General features: G+C 35.5%; 1 protein-coding gene across 4 annotated transcripts in view; it reads left to right on the forward strand.

The window, feature by feature from the left end:
* The window catches only part of UHRF2 (ubiquitin like with PHD and ring finger domains 2), an 84,874-nt gene that overhangs the window by 38,929 nt on the left and 25,770 nt on the right, over positions 1 to 20,175 (forward strand). For all 4 annotated transcript variants that reach the window (XM_080819598.1, XM_080819595.1, XM_080819596.1 and 1 more), the window contains 2 exons: positions 11,731 to 11,840; positions 14,731 to 14,917. In XM_080819598.1, coding sequence (XP_080675724.1) covers positions 11,731 to 11,840; positions 14,731 to 14,917 — 297 coding nt within the window. The remainder of the gene's footprint in view (positions 1 to 11,730; positions 11,841 to 14,730; positions 14,918 to 20,175) is intronic.

Here is a 20,175-nt window from a genome sequence, read left to right on the forward strand (position 1 = left end):
TACTGGAAATAGTGGATAAATAATCGAAATGAAAGTCTAAATGTATTCTGCTATTGACAGTTTTGGGCTTTTACAGACGATGCTGTCATGACATCATACCCATGTTCTGGTGCTTGTGTGCATTAGTTTTTGTAGGGTGCATCTTGCCCAAAAGTAGAATTTTGGGGTTGTAGAATCTGTACATCTTGTTTGTATAGATAGGACCAAATATTTAAGTAGCTGTATCAGATTGCATTTCTTCAGCAGTATTAGAGGTCCCATTGCTCTGCATTCTCACTCACAGTTAATTTTGTCACACTTGAATTTTTGCTAATCAGAGGGGTATATAATACAATAGTATATCATTATGGTTTTGATTTGCATTTCCTTGACTAATGAGATTGATAACCTTATGTTTGTTGTCAATTTAGATACCTTTTGTGACGACCCTGTTCCAAACATTAATGTTTTGTTGTTAGTCTGTATTACTGATTTTTTAAGGAGTTCTAATTATGAAGACTTGACCATTTCAGTTATGTAAAGGGTAAATATTTTCACTTTTATAGTTTTTCTTATATTTTAAAGCTCTTAAAAGTTATAGTCACAAAAAGAAATTATAACTATCTGAGGTGATGGAAGCTAACTTTTTGTGGTAAACATTTGTCAGTATATACATCTACCAAATCATTAGGTTGTATACCTTAAACTTAGTGTATGTCTGTTATAGCTCAGTAAAACATGGAGTGTGCAGGAGAGAAACTTTTCCTACCCAAAATGCGTTAAGATATTATTTAAAAAGCTTTGTGTTTTTGCCTTTCTTTGGTAGGTCTATTTAATCCATTCGATGTAGGTTTTGAGATAAGGGTTTGACTTACCTTGATATATATAGATAATGATTTTTCCTGGCATTGCTTATTAAAAAGCCCATTTTTCCCTCACTGGTCTTCAGTATCACCTCATATCAAGTATGTAATTTGATGCATCCATCTGATTTCCATTCCGTACCGTTGGTCTATTTTTGTGTATCCTGTCAGTTCCACATTTTGATGATACGACAGAACAGGTCTTTCTACCTTGCTCTTCAGTAGTTCTCTGTTTTCTTAGGTCTTTGTGCTTTCATTTGAGTTTTCCAAGTCATCTTGGTAATTTAAACATAAAAACCATTGGGAATTTAATACATACTGTGTTGACTCTAATCCAGGAATGTGCTTTTTCTCAATTTGTTTAGGTCTTTAATGTGTTTTTCTCCTATTAGCTTGAACCATATAATGTGTTTTTATAGGTTCAAAATAAATCAGTGATGGCAGTTATATTGTAGAACTTATTCAATACTCTCCAGACATCGGATCTTATCCTTATTTAACTTTAGGTACTATTTACTGTTCCTATAAATGCTTTTGCCCCGGGGCGGGGGGGGACAGGGGGGGCAGTCACTGGTATATAAGTAACCTTTAATCTTGGATCTAGTAGCTTTACCGAATTTCCTAGTTTTAATTGACACAGATTTTGGGGGGAATTTTTATGATTATAATTATCTCTGAATTATGACGTTTTTGTCTTTTAATCTTTTTTATTCACCAGCTGCCCTTTAGTACATTATTAAAACAATGTGGTGATAACAGACATCTTTTTTCTCTCTTATCTCTAAGAAAAACTTTTCAAAATTCCACCAACAACTATAGTATTTGTCATAAGCATTTTGTGGATAAATACTGTCCTGGATTTGCATTGACAATATTTTGTGTGGAATTTTTGCATTTGTGTTACTGAGTAAAATTTGCATGTTAATTTTCCTGTCTAGCTATCCTTCACAAATTATTCGGTTTTATAAAATAATTAGAATATTATTTGTCTTATAGTGAAGTTTTGTGTTCTTTTCTTGACTGTTTGGTAGAACTTCTCAGTAAAGCCCTCTGGGGCTGAGCTTTCTTTGTGGAAGGATTTTTTTGATTGGCTCAATTTCTGTAATGATGGGGAGACTCTGATTTTCTATTTCTTGAATTAAAAAAAATTTTTTTTAATTTTATTTATTTGCCAGAAGGAGACACAGTGAGAGGGGGAACACAAGCAGAGGGAGTGGAAGAGAGAGAAGCAGGCTTCCCACTGAGCAGGGAGCCTGATGCAGGGCTCGATCCCAGGACCCTAGGATCATGACCTGAGCTGAAGGCAGACGCTTAACTACTGAGCTACCCAGGCACCCCTAAAATTTTATTTTTTTAGGAACTTGATTTTGCCTAAATTTTATTTATTGTCACAAGTTTATTTAATGTCATTTTTTAATGTGTAGTCTTTATTGTGATGTTCCCTTTTTTACTCCTGAGTTTAGTTTGTGACTTTTTAATCTGTCCCACCAGAGGCTTATGAATTTTATTACGTTTTTGCAGATAATAAGCCTACAGTTTTGATACACTCTATATTATTATATTGAAGGTACAAAAGGAGAAATATAGGACATCATTTTTAATCTATTTTGGATATTTGACAAGGAAACTTAGAATTAAAGTCCATGCTTGTTTCTGTTTTTATTGTTGTTTTGTTTTGTTTTTAAGATTTCATCTGTTTATTTGTCAGAGAGGGCAGGAGCACAAGCAGGGGGAGCAGCAGGCAGCGGGAGAAGTGGGCTCCTTACTCAGCAGGGAGCCCGATGTGGGACTCAATCCCAGGACCCTGGGATCATGACCTGAGCCGAAGGCAGATGCTTAACCGACTGAGCCACCCAGGTGTCCATCTGTTTTAAATTTCTGAGTACCAAAAAGTGAATATGCTTAAACTTCTAGTGATCAAATTCTATTTTTAGTGTCATTTTCTGTTTCTGTTTTAGCATTGAAGAAAATTCAGAACAAAAGTTTGTGTAGTTTAAATCTGTTTTTTATAATACTTTGTTCAGTTACTGTTATGCATATTGTATTTAATACCACATGAAGTTATATTAGTGTAGGTATTTATGAGTGGAATTTGAATTCTATAACAAGAAAATAATTTATCTAAAGCTAAAACTAAACTATGGGTGACTTTATTTTCAGTGCCATTTTTTTTAGAGCTTTATTTACTAAATTTTATCCATACTCTTTTATCATCAAATCTCTTTAGTGATATTTTTAACATTCTTATACAGTACAACTTTGGTGTCCATTTTGAAGTTATAAATCAAAACTCACTATTTTAACCACATGGGCCTCCTTGTGGTGCTTAATCATATATGTAAGCGTGTTACTGCTTCAGAGCCTTTGCACTTGCTGTTCCCTTTGCCTGTTCTGCTCTGCACAGATACTTGCTCTGTCTCTTGTCACAGGTGTTTGTTCAGATGTCACTTCAGAAGACATCTTTCTTGATTGTGTTGTATAAAATTGTATATGCACATGCCAGGCATAGATTCCTTGAATTCTTTCCTTACTCTTATTTTTCTTTGTAATATTGATTATCATCTGACATTTGTCTTTCTTGGCCTACTTGTGGTAGTGTTCCTATTCTTACTGCAATAAATTACCACAAACTTGGTGGCTTAAATAGTATAACTCAACCATTTTACAAGTTCTGTAAGTCAGAAGTCTTATATGGATTTCACTGGGCTAAAGGTGTCAGCAAAGATGTGTTACTTTTGGGGGACTCTAAAAGAGAATCTATTTCCTTGTCTTTTTCAGATTTTAGAGGCCCCACACCCCCCAATTCCTTGGCCCACTGCCCACTTCCTCCCTTTTTAACATTACATTTCTGACTCTCCTACTTTTAAGTTTCCCTGTAATTAAGTTGGGCCTACCTGCATAATCCTATTTCAAGGTCATTACTTAATCCTGTCTACAAAGTCCCTTTCGCCATGTAACATATTCATATGTTCCCACACTTAGGATCTTGAGATCTTTGGCACTTATTTATTCTGCCTGTCATACTACTGAAACATTAATGCCCGTTTGGTGGCTGCTGTGTGCCAGGCCCTGTTCTAGGTACAAGTTATAATGAATATTCATTCAGTTAATAGAGTATTTCACAGAATCTGAGATCAGCAGTTTTTGTTTTGTTTTGTTTTGTTTTGTTTTGTTTTTAACATCTCAAAATGTATCTTAAAATTTCTATTGGAACACAGTTGGGTTCTTTTCAGAGATTTGAGTTTGCTTCTGCTAGGCACCTTAGAGTACCATCTAACTTAACATTCTCTGAGCTTTAGACCACACAGATAGTATGAATTTGTATCTGCAAAACAGCATGAATCATACCTTTTGTGGTTCAGTTCTTGGGATACTTTTTCTCCTTTTACTCAGTGATAACATCGAAATAATCCTGTTTATTTTCTGTCTCTACCTGCAAGGTGGCTTATTTACCATTTATCTTAAACTGTGAGAAGAACCGTTATCCTAGCTTTACTTGAGGGTCCTTCTTAGACACCTCATCTCAAACTTTTTTCTTTCTTATAATTTCATGAAATAGTGTGTCTTGGAGTTGGTTGGTTTCCATCTAGAGTACCAACTTTGGGGGTGGTTCTTAGACTACCCCATTGCAGGCCAATTTCTTTTTTGGTAGTATGTAAAATGATGTATTTTACATTTGTTGGCTTATTAGATTGAAATGAAATGTAGTATTGAAGGAATATTCATGATTTTTGGTGTGATTTATGCTTCATCAACTTTGTGCAAAAGAAATGGGTATCGTAAGCCTCCAACTAAAATGATAAAAGAGTGAAAAAATGATTCTTGTTTTGAAACTGTTTTTGTGATATTTATTGAAGCATCTATTGAAATATATGGAAGGTTTCTGTTTCCAGGTAGGATGGACAAGCTAGCAGTAACTAGCATTTTTACCTAAAACAACTAGAAGATCCAGATCAAATACCATTATCATCTGAAGGCAACAGGCAACAAGAACTATCAGGGCTTAGGACTCTGGAATGGGAAGAACTTTAGAAGGCAGTTGGTTTTTGTAGTTGCTTTTGGCCCTGGGAGCTTTGCTAATTACAGATGCAGAGCATATCTAATGGAAAGCAGTTGGGGGCATGGTGGAGACAGAAATCAGAGCTTTAGGCAGATAATGGGGATGGCCTGTTTTCCTGACACAACTTTTGCTAAATACTGAAGTTTTGCTGGGCAGGAGGCTAAAAATGTAAGCAAACAACATGGTGGAATTTTCAGCAGTCTGAAACATAGACAAACAAGTTTGTCTAGAGACAAACATGGATTTTGGGATCACTAGTGGAATGGTCCCACAGAGTATACAAAAGGCTCTTAGTGGATGGCTAAGACAAGTATGTAGCCTAAATTTTGACTAAGACTATAAACAAGACTTGCCTCATCATAGTTGCTGAATAAAATGTTAAAACACCAGAGTATCTCCCAGCAGAAGAAAGATTGCTCCCTCCTTATGGTATAGAAACACCTAAGCCTCCTCTAATGTTTTATATGTATACTATTGAATTCTTAGGTTTGGTTTGATAACATCTTTATCTTGGCTTCTTTTTTTGTAACCTATTTTTCATTAGAAATGTATTTCTTTTTTCTTTTTTTTTTTTTTAGAAATGTATTTCTAAATTGAGTATTTTTTCATCTGTGTTTTCAGATGCTGTTCTGTATTCTGGCTTACACTGTATCTGATGAAAACTCAGCTTATATTCCCTCTGTTTTTATCTTTAGTTTTCAGTAACATTATTGCAATAAGCCACTGTATTTTCTTTATATTTATCCTGCCATGAAGTCAAAAACACTACCAAAAGACAGGGCCACGTAATGAAAAACCAGCAATAAAAATGAAGCTGATCTTGAGACACCTGGGTGGCTCAGTTGGTTAAGCTTCGGCATTCTACTCAGGTCATGATCCCAGGGTCCTGGAATCGTGGCCCACGACCGGCTCTCTGCTCAGCTCTCCTCTCTCTGCCCACTTGTGTGCTCCCACATGCTCACTCGCTCTCAAATAAATAAAACCTATTAAAAAAACGCTGATACTGATAATTCAAGTTCTCAGGGATTTTAGAGTAATTATGATTTAAATGCTCAAGAAAATGAGAAGATGGAGAATTTCAACTGAGAATTCGAATCTGTAATCACATTGAATCTATGAAATCACTCTAGAACTGAAAAATACAGAATCTGAAACTAAGACTTCATTAGATTGACTTAATAGCAGAAGATAGGAGTGTTGAACTCAAAGGCAAGTCAGTGAAGAATTTGGATAAATTGAAACATGGAAAGAAATAGGAGAAACAATACAGAAAAGACTTTTGGACATATGGGACCTGGTAAAAGGTATGCATTACATCTACTTGTAGTTCCTGAAAAAGAGAAAGGTGAAAACAATATTTGAAAATATAATCACTAAAATTTTAAAAAGTGAGAAGATCCAAGCCCAGGTTAAGGCCTGTGAACACTAAGCAGGATAAATATAAAGAAAGCACAGTGGTGCTGGTGAAATTTAAAGGTAAAAACAAGGAATATGAGCTGAGTTTTCATCAGAAATAATAAAAGCTCTAGAACACAATGGAACAGCATCTGAAAACACTGCTAAAAGAATTCTCAACTTAGAAGTGAAAATAGTTTACAAAAAAATGAAGCCAAGATAGTGATGTTATCAAACCAAACCCAAGAATTCAGTACCAATAGACTATTACTACTAAAGAATTCTCTTAAGCAGAGGGAATGTAATCTCAGAAACAAGGAAAAACAGAAAGGAATTAAAGAACAGAGGAAGGATAACTGTACAAGTAAGTACAAACAGACTGTTCACTAGTGAAGTTTATATGTAGAATAAAATGGATGACAACAGTGTAAAAAATGGGGGTTGATAAGTGAAGCTGTGAAATTCTGACATGATCAAGGAAGTAGTGAAGTAAAACTTAAGATTGATTTCTTAGGTTTATTTACATGGTATTATTACATGGTATATTCTCTAAGAACCACCGAATTAAAATATTTTCATAAAGTTATTAAATATATATGATTTAATATATAATTGTAATGTAGCTAAATAGAATTTTAATGATTAAATATAATTAAAATATTAGCATATTAATAGGTGAAATGAAATAATTATTAGAATGAATCAGAAGGCAATCAAGAGTAAAACACAAAAAGGTAGATAAAATGGAAAACAGTAAAATGATAGAAACAAACCCAAATATTTCAGCCATTTATATTAACTAAATGTGAGCTAGATATTACAGTTAAAGATGAACAGGATTAAAACAAAAAATCCATATGCTACTTATAAGAAAGATTCCTTAAATATGAAGTCACACAAGTTGACATTACAAAGATGGATGGGATTCCAGGTAGATGATAACAGCGTAGATTTTTAATCTCCCTAGATATTCTTATACAAACATATAGAACAACTAAAATATCTAATCCAGAATTCATGGGCAGCTTGTATAACCGTTCAGGGTGTTGTGGTATCCCCTAAAAAAGAAAAAAAAGAAAAAAGCTGGTGGGATAAATAACTTAAAGCTACAAGACCAGTGTGTTATCGGTAGCTGTGCAAGAGGTAGGAAGGGGTAACTGTAGGATATATGATGGACCCAAGAACTCTGAAATAATAAACTAACTTAGCAAGCTGTTTTGAGAAAAGCAGGTTATCATGGCCATTTCTCAAAATGATCCCCAGTATTTCCTGCTTCCTGGTATTCACACCTTGCATTTTCCCTCCCATATTTTACTTAGGGTTACTCTTGTGACCAATAGGATATGACAGAAGTGATGGTTTACTACTTGGAAGATTCGGTTATAAAAACAGTGAAGCTTCCATTTTGGGCTCTGTCAGATAACTTCCTTTGGGGGAAGCCAGCTCCTGTGTTATGAGGATTTCATACATCCTGGTGGTCTTGCCCTAGTTGAGCCTTTAGATGAGACTGCAACTCTGGTCAACAGCTTGACTGAAACTTTGTGCAAGATCTTGAGCCAGAACTACCCAGCTATGCTGCTTCCCAAATCCTGATTCGCAGAAACTGTGAGGTAATTTTTGTCTTAAGCTGCTAGTTTTAAGGTGATTTGTTAATGTGACAACAGGACTAAGGCAGCAACTGAAGCTAGAAGGGGTATGCACACCAGTTTAGATGAGTACAAGCAATTTGCAATAAAATTTTGAAGGGATTAGCAACCAGCAAGCTCTTAAAATTATCTAGCTAAAACTGTTCCAGGACAAAGCCCCATTGAGAAAAACTACTGGGAATTCAGTCCACACTGAGTAGGATAGGGACAATAAAGACAAAAATAAAAAAGATTCAGTTAAACATAGGGAAAGAGAATAGAGCCAGGAGATTTAAGAACGTAAGCTTCCATAGTACCTTTTTAAAATAATTTGGAGGCATAATTTACATACAACAATATTATATATATTTATATATATATAATACTATATATAATGTATAATATATATAATATAAATAAATACTATATATTTTAAGTGAATATTGGTAACTACATACACCCATGCCACCACTGTAATCAAGATCTAGAACATTTTCATCACCCTAAAAAGTTCTTTTGGGGTCCCTTAGATATCTCCACTACCCTCAGCCTTGGCCCCAGACAACTATTCATCTGCTTTTTGTCAGATTAGATTTTAGTTTCTATAGTAGTAATGCATCTCCAAAAAATAATTAAATGAATTCTATGGAACTCTATAGCTGTGAGCTAATAAAGCTAAGTGAAATTATGCCCTCCAGGGATTCAGTACATTTAATTTTTTTTTAAAGGCATTGATGTCAAATTACATACTAAATTAGAAGAAAAAGGAGAAAAAATGTGAGGATGTTATCCTCATTCATTTTAAGGAAAGTATCCCAGAAAGACATTCAAGAGTCAAGAAAAGATGAACCAAGGGTTTTAAGTCTAGCCAAAATGGCCTTCAGAATAAAGGCTGGAGACAAACTGCCATTACTTTGGAAGAACTGGGGTAGCTATTCTCATGAATACTTCTAGAGAACTAGCTTCAGGCCATCAAGGTGACTGAAGAAAATTTGACATAAAGTGCAGTGATAAACATTAAAAATATTTTTACGTTTAGGGACAGCTGGGTGGCTCAGTAGGTTAAGCGTCTGTCTTTGGCTCAGGTCATGATCCCAGGGTCCTGGAATCGAGTCCCACATCGGGCTCCTTGCTCAGTGGGTAGCCTGCTTCTCCATCTGCCTGCCACTTGCCCGCTTGTGCACGCTCACTCTCTCTCTCTCTCTCTCACACAAGTTAAAAAAGATCTTAAAATATTTTTACATTTAGAAGTTAGGACTAAAGTAGGTACAAAGAAGAAAGTATAGCATGTAATGATTATTATGATCTGATATCATAGATCTAACTGTAGGATGTGGGTGGAAATAACACAAAAGATTTTAAAACTTTTCAGTAATCATGATGACAACTAGTAAGAATGTCTTGCGTGTAATGTGGGATACAGCAAAGCAGTATATATGTAACACTAATTTAGACATCCCTGGTATCTTTGATAACTAGTATTTTCTGATTAGGGAAGAAGGAGAAATGGACACGTAATTTTTAAAAAAGTAAATTTACCCTTTAGTTCTGACTTTGAGCAAAGCATTTGTGTGAACTTAGGAAGTATCTTGTATGTGTATTCATGTGTATGCTTAAATTTTGTAGCTCTGTCCACTGGAGAAGCCTTGAAACAGTGATCAGTCTTGTTGCAGTAAGCTTTTCTAGTGCCTGAAGTATGGCTTTGAAGTATTTCCACCCAAAAGAAATTGGGCTTCCTTACAGATAGGACCCCAGGGTAGAGATAGAAAATGTGCAAGATGAACTTGAAACATCTTGCCTTAGGGATGACAAGGAAAGCCACAAAGACTGCTAACTTCTCATCAGAAAAATTTGGGAGTCAACTGGAAGTTCCTATTGGCCAAAGATAGTTTGAATATCAACAAGGAAAATAGTTAAAATGGATTGAAACACCTCAAATATGTATGTGAATTCGTAGTAATACAGAAGCTCATTGGTCACCTATATAGGACATTAGGGAACTATTTCTTAAAGTTGCCAAAGAAAATACTTAATCCATATTTTTTACATGATGTATCACTGAGTCACCAAATAATTGATGAGGTTAGCTTTCTTTCTACTGAAGTCTAGCAAATAAATTAGAAAGGAATGCTAGAACTGGAACATCAACACTTTCTAAACCCCAGTGAATTAATCTTAGCATTGAGTATCGACGGCTGCTATCATTATAGGAAAAGAAAACTAAATAAACTGGGTGCTTCCTAAGAGAATAGACCTATAAATAGTTTTACCAAAACATGAACCTAGGTTTGATTAAGCATTTCTAAATGCAAGGATTGACTTTGTGTGTGTGTGTATATATGTGTATGTAAAGGGCCAGCCCTTAATACCCAAATGGTCTCCACCATCACAGCTACTCAACTCTGCCACTGTAGCACAAAACCAACCATAGAGAATGCATAAATGAGTAGATGTAGCTGTATTCCAGTGAAACTTTATTTACAAAGCAGGCAGCAGACCAGGGTTTTTGACCTCTGCTCTGGATCCAGCTACCAACTTACTGGAAAGTAACAGAAAAAATCTATTTAAACTACACATTGGGAATGCAGATACCAGAATCAAGATACTGGACAACTCTATAGGACAAATGGTGGTGGTTCTTCAACAAATTATAAAGAAAGTTCTACAACAAATGTGGGAATTGATGGATTAGAGCCTTTAAAACACAGGCAAAACTGTATGATATGCTTAGGAAGACAGGTGATAAGACTGAAGAAAATTAAGGTAAATACAACTCTTGGAAGAGAATAAAAGAGATTGAGATTGGGAGGGAGCATGCCAAGGGCTTCTGAGGTAAACTGTTCTGCCTCCTGTCATGGTCAGTGACTACAGGATGTATACCTTATAACTGATTAAACTGTACATTTATGCAGTTTTCTGCATTTATGAATATCTGACATTAAAAGTTTTAAACGTGTTGCATGTGAAAATGTGGGAAAAGTCATCAAATTCTAACCAAAAAAAAGTACACTTTTGGTATAGAATGCATTACTAGAGATACAGAGACATTTCATAAGATAATTTAAGAATTCTAAATCTGTATGTGCCCAATAATACTGCTTCAAAATATAAACCAGTGCTGGGGCGCCTGGGTGGCTCAGTGGGTTAAGCCGCTGCCTTCGGCTCAGGTCATGATCTCAGGGTCCTGGGATCGAGTCCCGCATCGGGCTCTCTGCTCGGCAGGGAGCCTGCTTCCCTCTCTCTCTCTCCCTGCCTCTCTGTCTACTGTGATCTCTCTCTGTCAAATAAATAAATAAAATCTTTAAAAAAAAAAAAAAACAAAAAACAAAATATAAACCAGTGTTGACAGAGTAAAAGGAAAAGTCTATATGTAAATCCATAATAATAGGAAACTTTGAAGAAGCATGTGTAAACAGGTATAAATTGTGTCTTTGAAGAATATGGCTTAGAATCTGAAAGACTTTTCTTTTTAATAAGTCATCTTTTTACCCAGAGACTTACTGTATTTACTGGAAATATGTTTAAATCTTTTATTTTGATTCATAGAGTACCATTCGACCTAGTGTTTATAACCTAGGTGAAGTCTAACTTTTTTTCCTGATATTGCACTAAAGTTAACTTTAGTTTGAATAGTAACTAATCACTGTTGGACTTTTCCTGCCGTTGGAAACAATAGCTCAAGGTGATTAGAATAGCTAGAATCCCAGTTTTAAATCAGTAAAGTCAGTGGGTTTCTGAAATGACTCTTAATTGTTTATGGTTTAGATTTTGGTGGCAAAAGTTAACTTTTCTTCTTTTTTTTAAACAGGGGTTCTGAAGGAAAATTAAATGACTGCCAGATAAGATTTGTAAATGAAATCTTTAAGATCGAGAAACCTGGAGCTCATCCCCTGTCATTGGCAGATGGAAAGTTTTTAAGTATGGATTTTTCTTATGGGTTTAGACTACGTGTGTTGTACTTGATTGGTATTTTAACCACCCAGGAAATAACTTCTGAGAAAGTATAAAAGTGTAGATCATACAAACATATGTGAAACAATTTTGATCATTTTGGTTTAGTGGATTTAATGGATTTTTCTCAGATGACAAAATTTGTTTTCAAAAAAATTTTTTCTTGGCATTTTATTGCCATTTTGTTTTCTTGACTATAGTTTCTGTCCAAATAACCCACTCAGTAATTTTGTGGCCACCCCAGATTGATTTTTAATAGTGACACTTATTTTTATATGAGTAGAGTCTGACAATGCCAGTTGAGCCACGAGTTTATGAGAGGTGATAAATGAGGTATAAACAATTGTAAGAATTGTACATATTTCACTGTACATATTGTATTTGCTTAATATACAGCTAGTTGGTAACAGAGATAGGAGTAGATTTTGGGTCTTTTAATTCATGGCTCACTCACTATCTTTCCAAATAGATTACTGTCTCATGCTCTCTTCATTCTGGATTTTTTGGGGAAAGTAGTTTATTGACTTTATGCTACATGTATTTTTTTTTTAAGATTTTAAGATTTTATTTTTATTTATTTATTTATTTTATTTTTAAGTAATCTCTACGGCCAACATGGGACTCAAACTTAAAACCCTGAGATCAAAAGTTGCCTGCTCTACCTGGTGAGCCAGCCAGGAGCCTCAGTATCTAGAATTGTTTTAGAAAAATACTCCCAACTAAAGGCTTCTGCTTAACTTATTCTTACCGCAATTGTGCAAGATAATAATAAGACAGTACCTTTAACAGATCAGTAAATAGACTTTCATGTTACTAGTCTAAGCCATTCTCATTCTTTGAGACTGCAATGCTGATATATCTAGATTTGAATTAATAGCCTTCAGGCATACTCTGTATGATTACTAGTATGGTTATATCCTAGGAGTAAAAGTAACTTGAATAAACCTGTTTCTTTCTTTTTTTTTTTCCCCCAGAGATTTATTTATTTTATTTTAGAGGCATGAGGAGGGGGCACGGACAAGGGCAGAGGGGGAGAAAAAAAGAATCTTAAGCAGACTCCCTGCTGAGTGTGGAGCCTGATGCAGGGCTCAGTCTCACAACCCAGAGATCATGATATGAGCTAAAATCAAGAGTCAGATGCTTAACCAACTGAGCCACCCAGGTGCCCCTGAGTAAACCTATTTAATGTGAGTTAGTCATTCTCAGTAAAACACAATACAAATCCAAGATAGATGAGGATTTTTTTGTCTTTCTGTTATCCCTTAGTACATCTGTTTCTGTTCTCTCTCATTCTCCATATCTCTCCTCTGCCGAATACTAATCACCTTAGGGCTACAACTTTAAACTTGTATGTAAAGAAATCATTTCACAGCAACAACCGGATAGCCTTTGATCACGTCACTCTCTATACCAAAAATCTAAACATGTCAAAGGCATGTTTTTAGGTCTGTTTTACAGCCATTAGTTACGTGTTGTCACAGCTCTCTCAGTGGAAGTGAAACAGAATTTTATCTGCCATTCATTAGCAGGAATAGGTTGTGACCAGTCAGACAGTACTGAAATTAGTGCCTTTTCCCTTACCCCTCTCTCATTTTTCCAGTATGGTTCCCCATTTCCCTCATATTGCTAGATCAGTTCTGATATGGTAAATTTCCCACAAATGTATTGTGTACATTTGTCAGAAATTCAAAATCCAGAACGATATTAATTTTAATATAGGGGGTGCCTGGGTGGCTCAGTTGGTTAGGCGACTGCCTTCATCTTAGGTCATGATCCTGGAGTCCCAGGATCCAGTCCCGCATCGGGCTCCTGCTCAGCAGGAAGTCGTCTTCTCCCTCCGACCCTCTCCCCTCTCATTCTCTCTCCTTCAAAATAATCATTTTTAAAATGTAAATATAGGACTCCCAGGAAGTAATCATTCTAACATTGTATATCATTCTAGACATCTTCCACTATCTACATAATTCATCTTTGTGTTTCAAAAATAAAATTCTGCAGTTTCCCTTTGTGTTTCATATACCTGATTACGTCTGTGTTATGGTTCTTGTAAACTTAACCTATTTTTAATAAAATCTTTCCAATCATTTCTCTTTTAACATTTAAATTTTTGTATTATGAACATTAAGTTTTTTTGTGTGCATATGTATATCTTACAATTTCAAGGAAACACTTTGGCAAAAGCTGTTTGGATTTAGATAGGGTGGGGGGGGGGGACAATAAATGCTACACCTCTTACATGCCAGAGTTCTGAATCAATTGACAAATAAGATAAAAATCAACTGAGTTAGAAATACTAATTTCTATTATTGATAAAAAGTATTTGGGGGGCATAGCTTGAATGGGAACCAAAACGGGCTTGCTAACTCTTAAAATCAGCCCTCCCCTCTTAGTTTAGCCCACTCAAGGAAAGATTTAGGTCTACAGAGTACATGGTATTTAATAGTTCCATTTATTAAGGAGTTAGATCCAGATAACTTTGTGCAACAGAATGTTGTATTCCCTTGAAGTCTGAAGATACCTTATGGTACCCTGGTGAGTTCTTTGCATTGCCCCTGGAACTCTCAGTCTGGTCAACACAAATTTTAAAGGCAAGAGTAAAAAAGAAAAAATTAAAGGCAAGAGTATACATTATCCTCTTGCAGGTAGAGATGGTTGCTCTGCATGGGCTTCATCCCTATTATTTTGATGGTATAGAATGAAGCTTAGGCATTTATTCATAAAGTCCCACACTTAATTATTCTTTGTATTTTTTTCTATTAAAAAAGCTGTATGCTATTTTCATGTGTTTTTCTTTGTAAGATTCATAGATATAAAAATGATCCTAACACTGGGCTTGTTATAAATTTATTCTTAATAGGGAAAAATGATCCTGAGTGTGACATTTGTGGTGGAGATCCAAATAAGAAATGTCGTTCTTGCTCCTGTCATATATGTGGTGGAAAACAGGAACCTAACATGCAGCTTCTATGTGATGAATGTAACATGGCCTATCATATTTACTGCCTGAATCCACCTTTGGATAAGGTCCCTGAAGAGGAGTACTGGTATGATTATCAAGGTTTTTTGTTACTGTTACTGTGTTAAGAATTGAATGTGAAATATGTATTTGAACCACCAAAAGAAGATTTTTGAAGATATATAATGTGTATTAAAGTGCTTAAAAATTTTATAGCCAATGTTTACTTGCCATTGATAACCTTATTTGGTTATTGTAATGGTTTGGGAACCGGTCTCTAGCTCCATTTTTTAATCCTTGCAGTCCTTCTTCTAATATGGTGTCTGTGTTCTTTCAAAAATACAAACCAGATTGCGTTAACTCCTTTATGTCCCCCTACAGGGCCCTAGAGGGCCTTCCACAATACTATTTTAATTGATTTCTCCAGGTGTATTTCTTATTTTTCTTTCATCTTCCCAAAGACTCTGTACCCTAGCCAGATTAAATATCTTTCAGCTCCTTAAGTAAGTCGTCATCTTTCTCTCCTCTGGGCTTTTACACTGGACACATTTTCTCTTAGAAGCATTTTCATCTTTGCTTAACATTCAGGATGATATTTATTCTTCAGGTTTTCACTTAACTATGACTTTACCGGGGAAAGCCTTTATGGGTGGTCCCCTCTATCCCCATTATTTTATTACTTTTTTTACATTTTTTTGTGCTCTTTTAAAAATTTTTTTAAAACTTTTTTCATTTAAATTCAATTAATGATTAGTTATTTTTATTATTATTAATTATTTTTAGTATTTATTTTATCTATTATTTTATTAATTATTTATTATTGTTATTATTTATTATTATTAATATTATTTATTATTATTAGTTTCAGAGGTAAAGTTCAGTGATTCATCATTCTTACATAATACCCAGTACTCCTTACATCACATGCCCTCCTTAATGTCCATCACCCAGTTACCCAATCCCCAACCATCCCCTCCCCTCCAGCAGCACTCATTTTGTTTCCTTTGATTAAGAATCTCTTACGGTTTATCTCCCTCTCTGATTTTGTCTTATTTTTTCCTCCCTTCCCCTATATGTTCCTCTGTTTTGTTTCTTAAATTCCACATATGAGTGAAATCATCTGTTGTCTTCTCTGATTAAATTATTTTGCTTAGCATAGTGTCCTCCAGTTCTATCCACGTTGTTGTAAATGGCAAGATTTCTTTTCTTTTCTTTTTTTTTTTAAATGGCTGAGTAGTATTTAATTGTATATAGATACCACATCTTTATCCATTCATCTGTTGATGGACATCTGGTTCTTTCCTAGATTGGCTATTGTGGACATTGCTGCTATAAACACTGGGGTGCATGCCCCTTCAGACCACTACTTTGTATCTTTGGGGTAAATCCCTAGTAGTGCAATTGCTGGATCATAGGGTAGTTCTATTTTTAACTTTAAGGAACCTCCGTACTGTTTCCAGAGTGATGCACCAGCTTGCATTCCCACCAACAGTGTAGGAGGGTTCCCTTTTCTCTGCATACTTGCCAACATCTGTCATTTCCTGACTTGTTAATTTTAGCCAATCGGACTGGTGTGAGGTAATATCCCATTGTGGTTTTGATTTGTATTTCCCTGATAGAACAGGTGATGTGGAGCATTTTTTCATATGTTTTTTGGCCATTTGGATGTCTTTGGAGAAATGTCTGTTCCCGTCTTCTGCCCATTTCTTGACTGGATTATTTGTTCTTTGGGTATTGAGTTTGATAAGTTCTTTATAGATTTTGGATACTAGCCTTTTATCTGATAAGACATTTGCAGATATTTTCTCCCATTCTGTTGGTTGTCTTTTGGTTTTGTCGACTGTTTCTCTTGCTGTGCAAAAGCTTTTTATCTTGATGAAGTCCTAGTAGTTCATTTTTGCTTTTGTTTCCCTTGCCTTTGGAGATGTGTCTAGCAAGCAGTTGTGCAACTGAGGTCATAGGGGTTGCTGCCTATGTTCTCTAGGATTTGGGGTTTTTTTAAGATTGTAATTTATTTATTTGCCAGAGACAGAGAGAGAGTGAGTGAGCACAGGTGGGAAAATGGCAGGCAAAGGGAGAACTAGGCTACCCACTGAGCAAGGAGTCTGATGCAGGACTCAATTCCAGAATCCTGGGATCATGATCTGAGCTGAAGGCAGATGCTTAACTGGCTAAGCCATCCAGGCATCCCTCTCCTCTAGGGTTTTGATGGATTCCTGTTTAACATTTCTGTCTTTCATCCATTTTGAGTCTATTTTTGTGTATGTTGTAAGAAAATGGTCAGTTTCATTCTTCTATATGTGGCTGTCCAATTTTCTCAACACCATTTGTTGAAAAGACTGTCTTTTTTCCATTGGATATTCTTTCCTGCTTCATCAGAGATTAGTTCACCAATAGAGTTAAGGTTCTATTTCTAACTTCTCTGTTCTGTTCCATTGATCTGTGTGTCTATTTTTGTGCCTGTACCACACTGTCTTGATAATCACAGCTTTGTAATAGAGTTTGAAGTTCAGGATTGTGATGCCTGATGCTTTTGTTTTCTTTTTCAACATTCCTTTGGCTATTTGGGGTTTTTTCTGCTTCCATACAAATTTTAGGATTATTTGTTCCAGCTCTGTGAAAAAATGTTGATGGTATTTTGATAAGGATTGTATTGAATGTATAGATTGCTTTAGGTGGCATAGACATTTTCACGATATTTGTTCATCCAGTCCATGAGTATGGAACATTTTTCCATTTCTTTGTCTTCCTCAATTCCTTTCATGAGTGTTCTATAGTTTTCTGAGTACCAATCCTTTGCCTCTGGCTAGGTTTATTCCTAGGTATCTTGGGTTTTTGGGTCAGTTGTAAATGGGATTAACTACTTAATTTCTCTTTCTCCTATGTCATTGTTAGTATATAGAAATGCATCCGGTTTGTGTGCATTGATTTTTATATCCTGCCACTTTACTGAATTCCTGTATGAGTTCTAGCAATTTGGGGGTTGAGTCTTTTGGGTTTTCCCCAGAGTATCATCTATGAAGAGTGGGAGTTTGACTACTTCTTTGCCGGTTTGGATGCCTTCTGTTTCTTTTGTTGTCTGATTGCTGAGGCCAGGACTTCTAGTCCTATGTTGAATAGCCGTTGTGAAAGTAGACATCCCAGTTATGTTCCTGACCTTAGAGGAAAAGCTCTCAGTTTTTCCCTATTGAGAATGATATTTGCTGTGGGCTTTTCATAGATGGCTTTTATGATATTGAGGTATATACCCTCTATCCCTACACTGTGGAGTGTTTTCATCAAGAAAGGATGCTGTACTTTGTCAGATGCTTTTTCTGCATCTGTTGAGGATCAGATGGTTCTTGTCCTTTCTTATATTAATGTGATGTGTCACATTGATTGATTTGCAGATATTGAACCAACCTAGCAGCCCAAGAATAAATCCACCTTGGTTGTGGTGAATAATCCTTTTAATGTACTATTGGAATCCTATTGGCTAATATCTTGGTGAGAATTTCTGCTTCCATGTTCATCAGGGATATTAGTCTGTAATTCTTTTCGGTGGGATCTTTGTCTGGTTTTGGGATAAATGTAATGCTGACCTCATATAAAGAGTTTGGATGTCTTCCTTCCATTTCTATTTTTTGGAACAGTTTAAAAAGAATTAGAATTCCCCTGGGGAGCCATCTGGCCCTGGGCTCTTGTTTGTTGGGAGATTTTTTATTACTGCTTCAATTTCCTTGCTGGCTGTGGGTCTGTTCAGGTTTTCTATTCTTCTTGTTTGAGTTTTGGTAGTTTATACAATTCTAGGAATGCATTCATTTCTTCCAGATTGCCTGACTTGTTGGCATATAGTTACTCCTAATAGGTTTTTATAATTGTATTTCTGCAGTGTTGGTTGTGATATCTCCTCTTTTATTCATGATTTTATTTATTTCAGTCCTTTTTCTTTTCTTTTTGATAAGTCTGGCCAGGGACTCCCCAGTTATTTTAGATGTGCCTGTAATAGTACTTAATGATTATTAAATGCTTAATATATGTAGACACTGATGAACTGCTTTATATGGATTATTGTATTTAATCCTTTGAAGTTAATAAGTAGAACCAGGCACTAGGGTAAAATATACTGCCTGAAACCTATACTACTTCTATTAAATAGTCTTAGCTACAAAACAAAATCATTAGAAAAAAGACTGGGAAGAACATACCTAAAATAATAATAAACTTTTTCATGTCGTACTAAGAAGCTTTTTCTTCTTAAGCTGTGGAGTGTTGCTGGCGTGCAGAGTTAAGTTAAGGAATATCACACTCAGAAATACAGGCATACTTCAGATATAGTACAGGTTCCAGACCATTACATTAAGTAAATACCACAATAAGGCAAGTCAGATGAATTTTTTTGCTTCCCAGTGCATGTAAAAGTTATGTTTACACATGATGTTGTAGTCTATTAAGTGTGCAGTAACATTGTTTCTAAAAAAATACATATGATACTTTTAAAATACTTAATTGCTACAAATAATAGCCATCATCTGAGCTTTCAGCAAGTCTTAATCACTGATTGCAGATCACCTTAACAATATAATAATGAAAAAGTGTGAAATACTGCAAGAGTTACCAAAATGTGACACAGAGACAGAAAGTGAGCAAATGCTGTTGGAAAAATCGCACCAATGGACATGCTCAACACTGTGTTGCCATAGTTTTCAATTTGTAAAAAAACACAGTATCTGAAGTGCCATAAAGTGAGGTGTGCCTGTAATAACATCACAGTTGGGTAGCTGGTATTATTGTGAAAAATAGATTGTTTTCCATTCCTTTGGCTTCTCCCCACCTGTTGAGAAGGTTGTTATTGTATTACCACAGAAACTAAGAATGGGAGAAGCAAAGGGATCTGACTTCTTCCTTTTACCCCCTCCTTCTCCCTCGCATGGTCACAAGCTGTATTTTACCATCTATAAACAGTAATTATATTTCCTCTAAAGTCTCATTTATTTCGTCTCATATATTTTTCTTCCCTTTTGTTTCTGTGGAGGATAGTTCCTATTTCTCTAAAATGCAGACCCTTCTACCTGTCCTCACAGTTCCAAAACTCTTTGCCTTTTCAGGAACTTCACTCCTATAGGTAATTCTCACATTGCCAGTACTGGGTCATTTCATTAGTATCCTGGAATCTGTTCAGTCTTCCAAACAGACGCACCCCTTCCTTTGATCCCGTTTCTTTGCTTCCTTTATAGCAAAGCTTCTGAAGAGCTATCTTCATTGATGATTTCTGTTTTCTCTTATTTGCTTTAGCTCTCCAGTTGGACTTTAGTTCCCACAACTCCACTACATTTATGTTAGGCTCAAAGACACTTTTCATGTTGC

This window comes from Martes martes (assembly GCF_963455335.1).
Source record: "Martes martes genome assembly, chromosome: 12".
Classification (NCBI taxonomy): Eukaryota; Metazoa; Chordata; class Mammalia; order Carnivora; family Mustelidae; genus Martes; species Martes martes.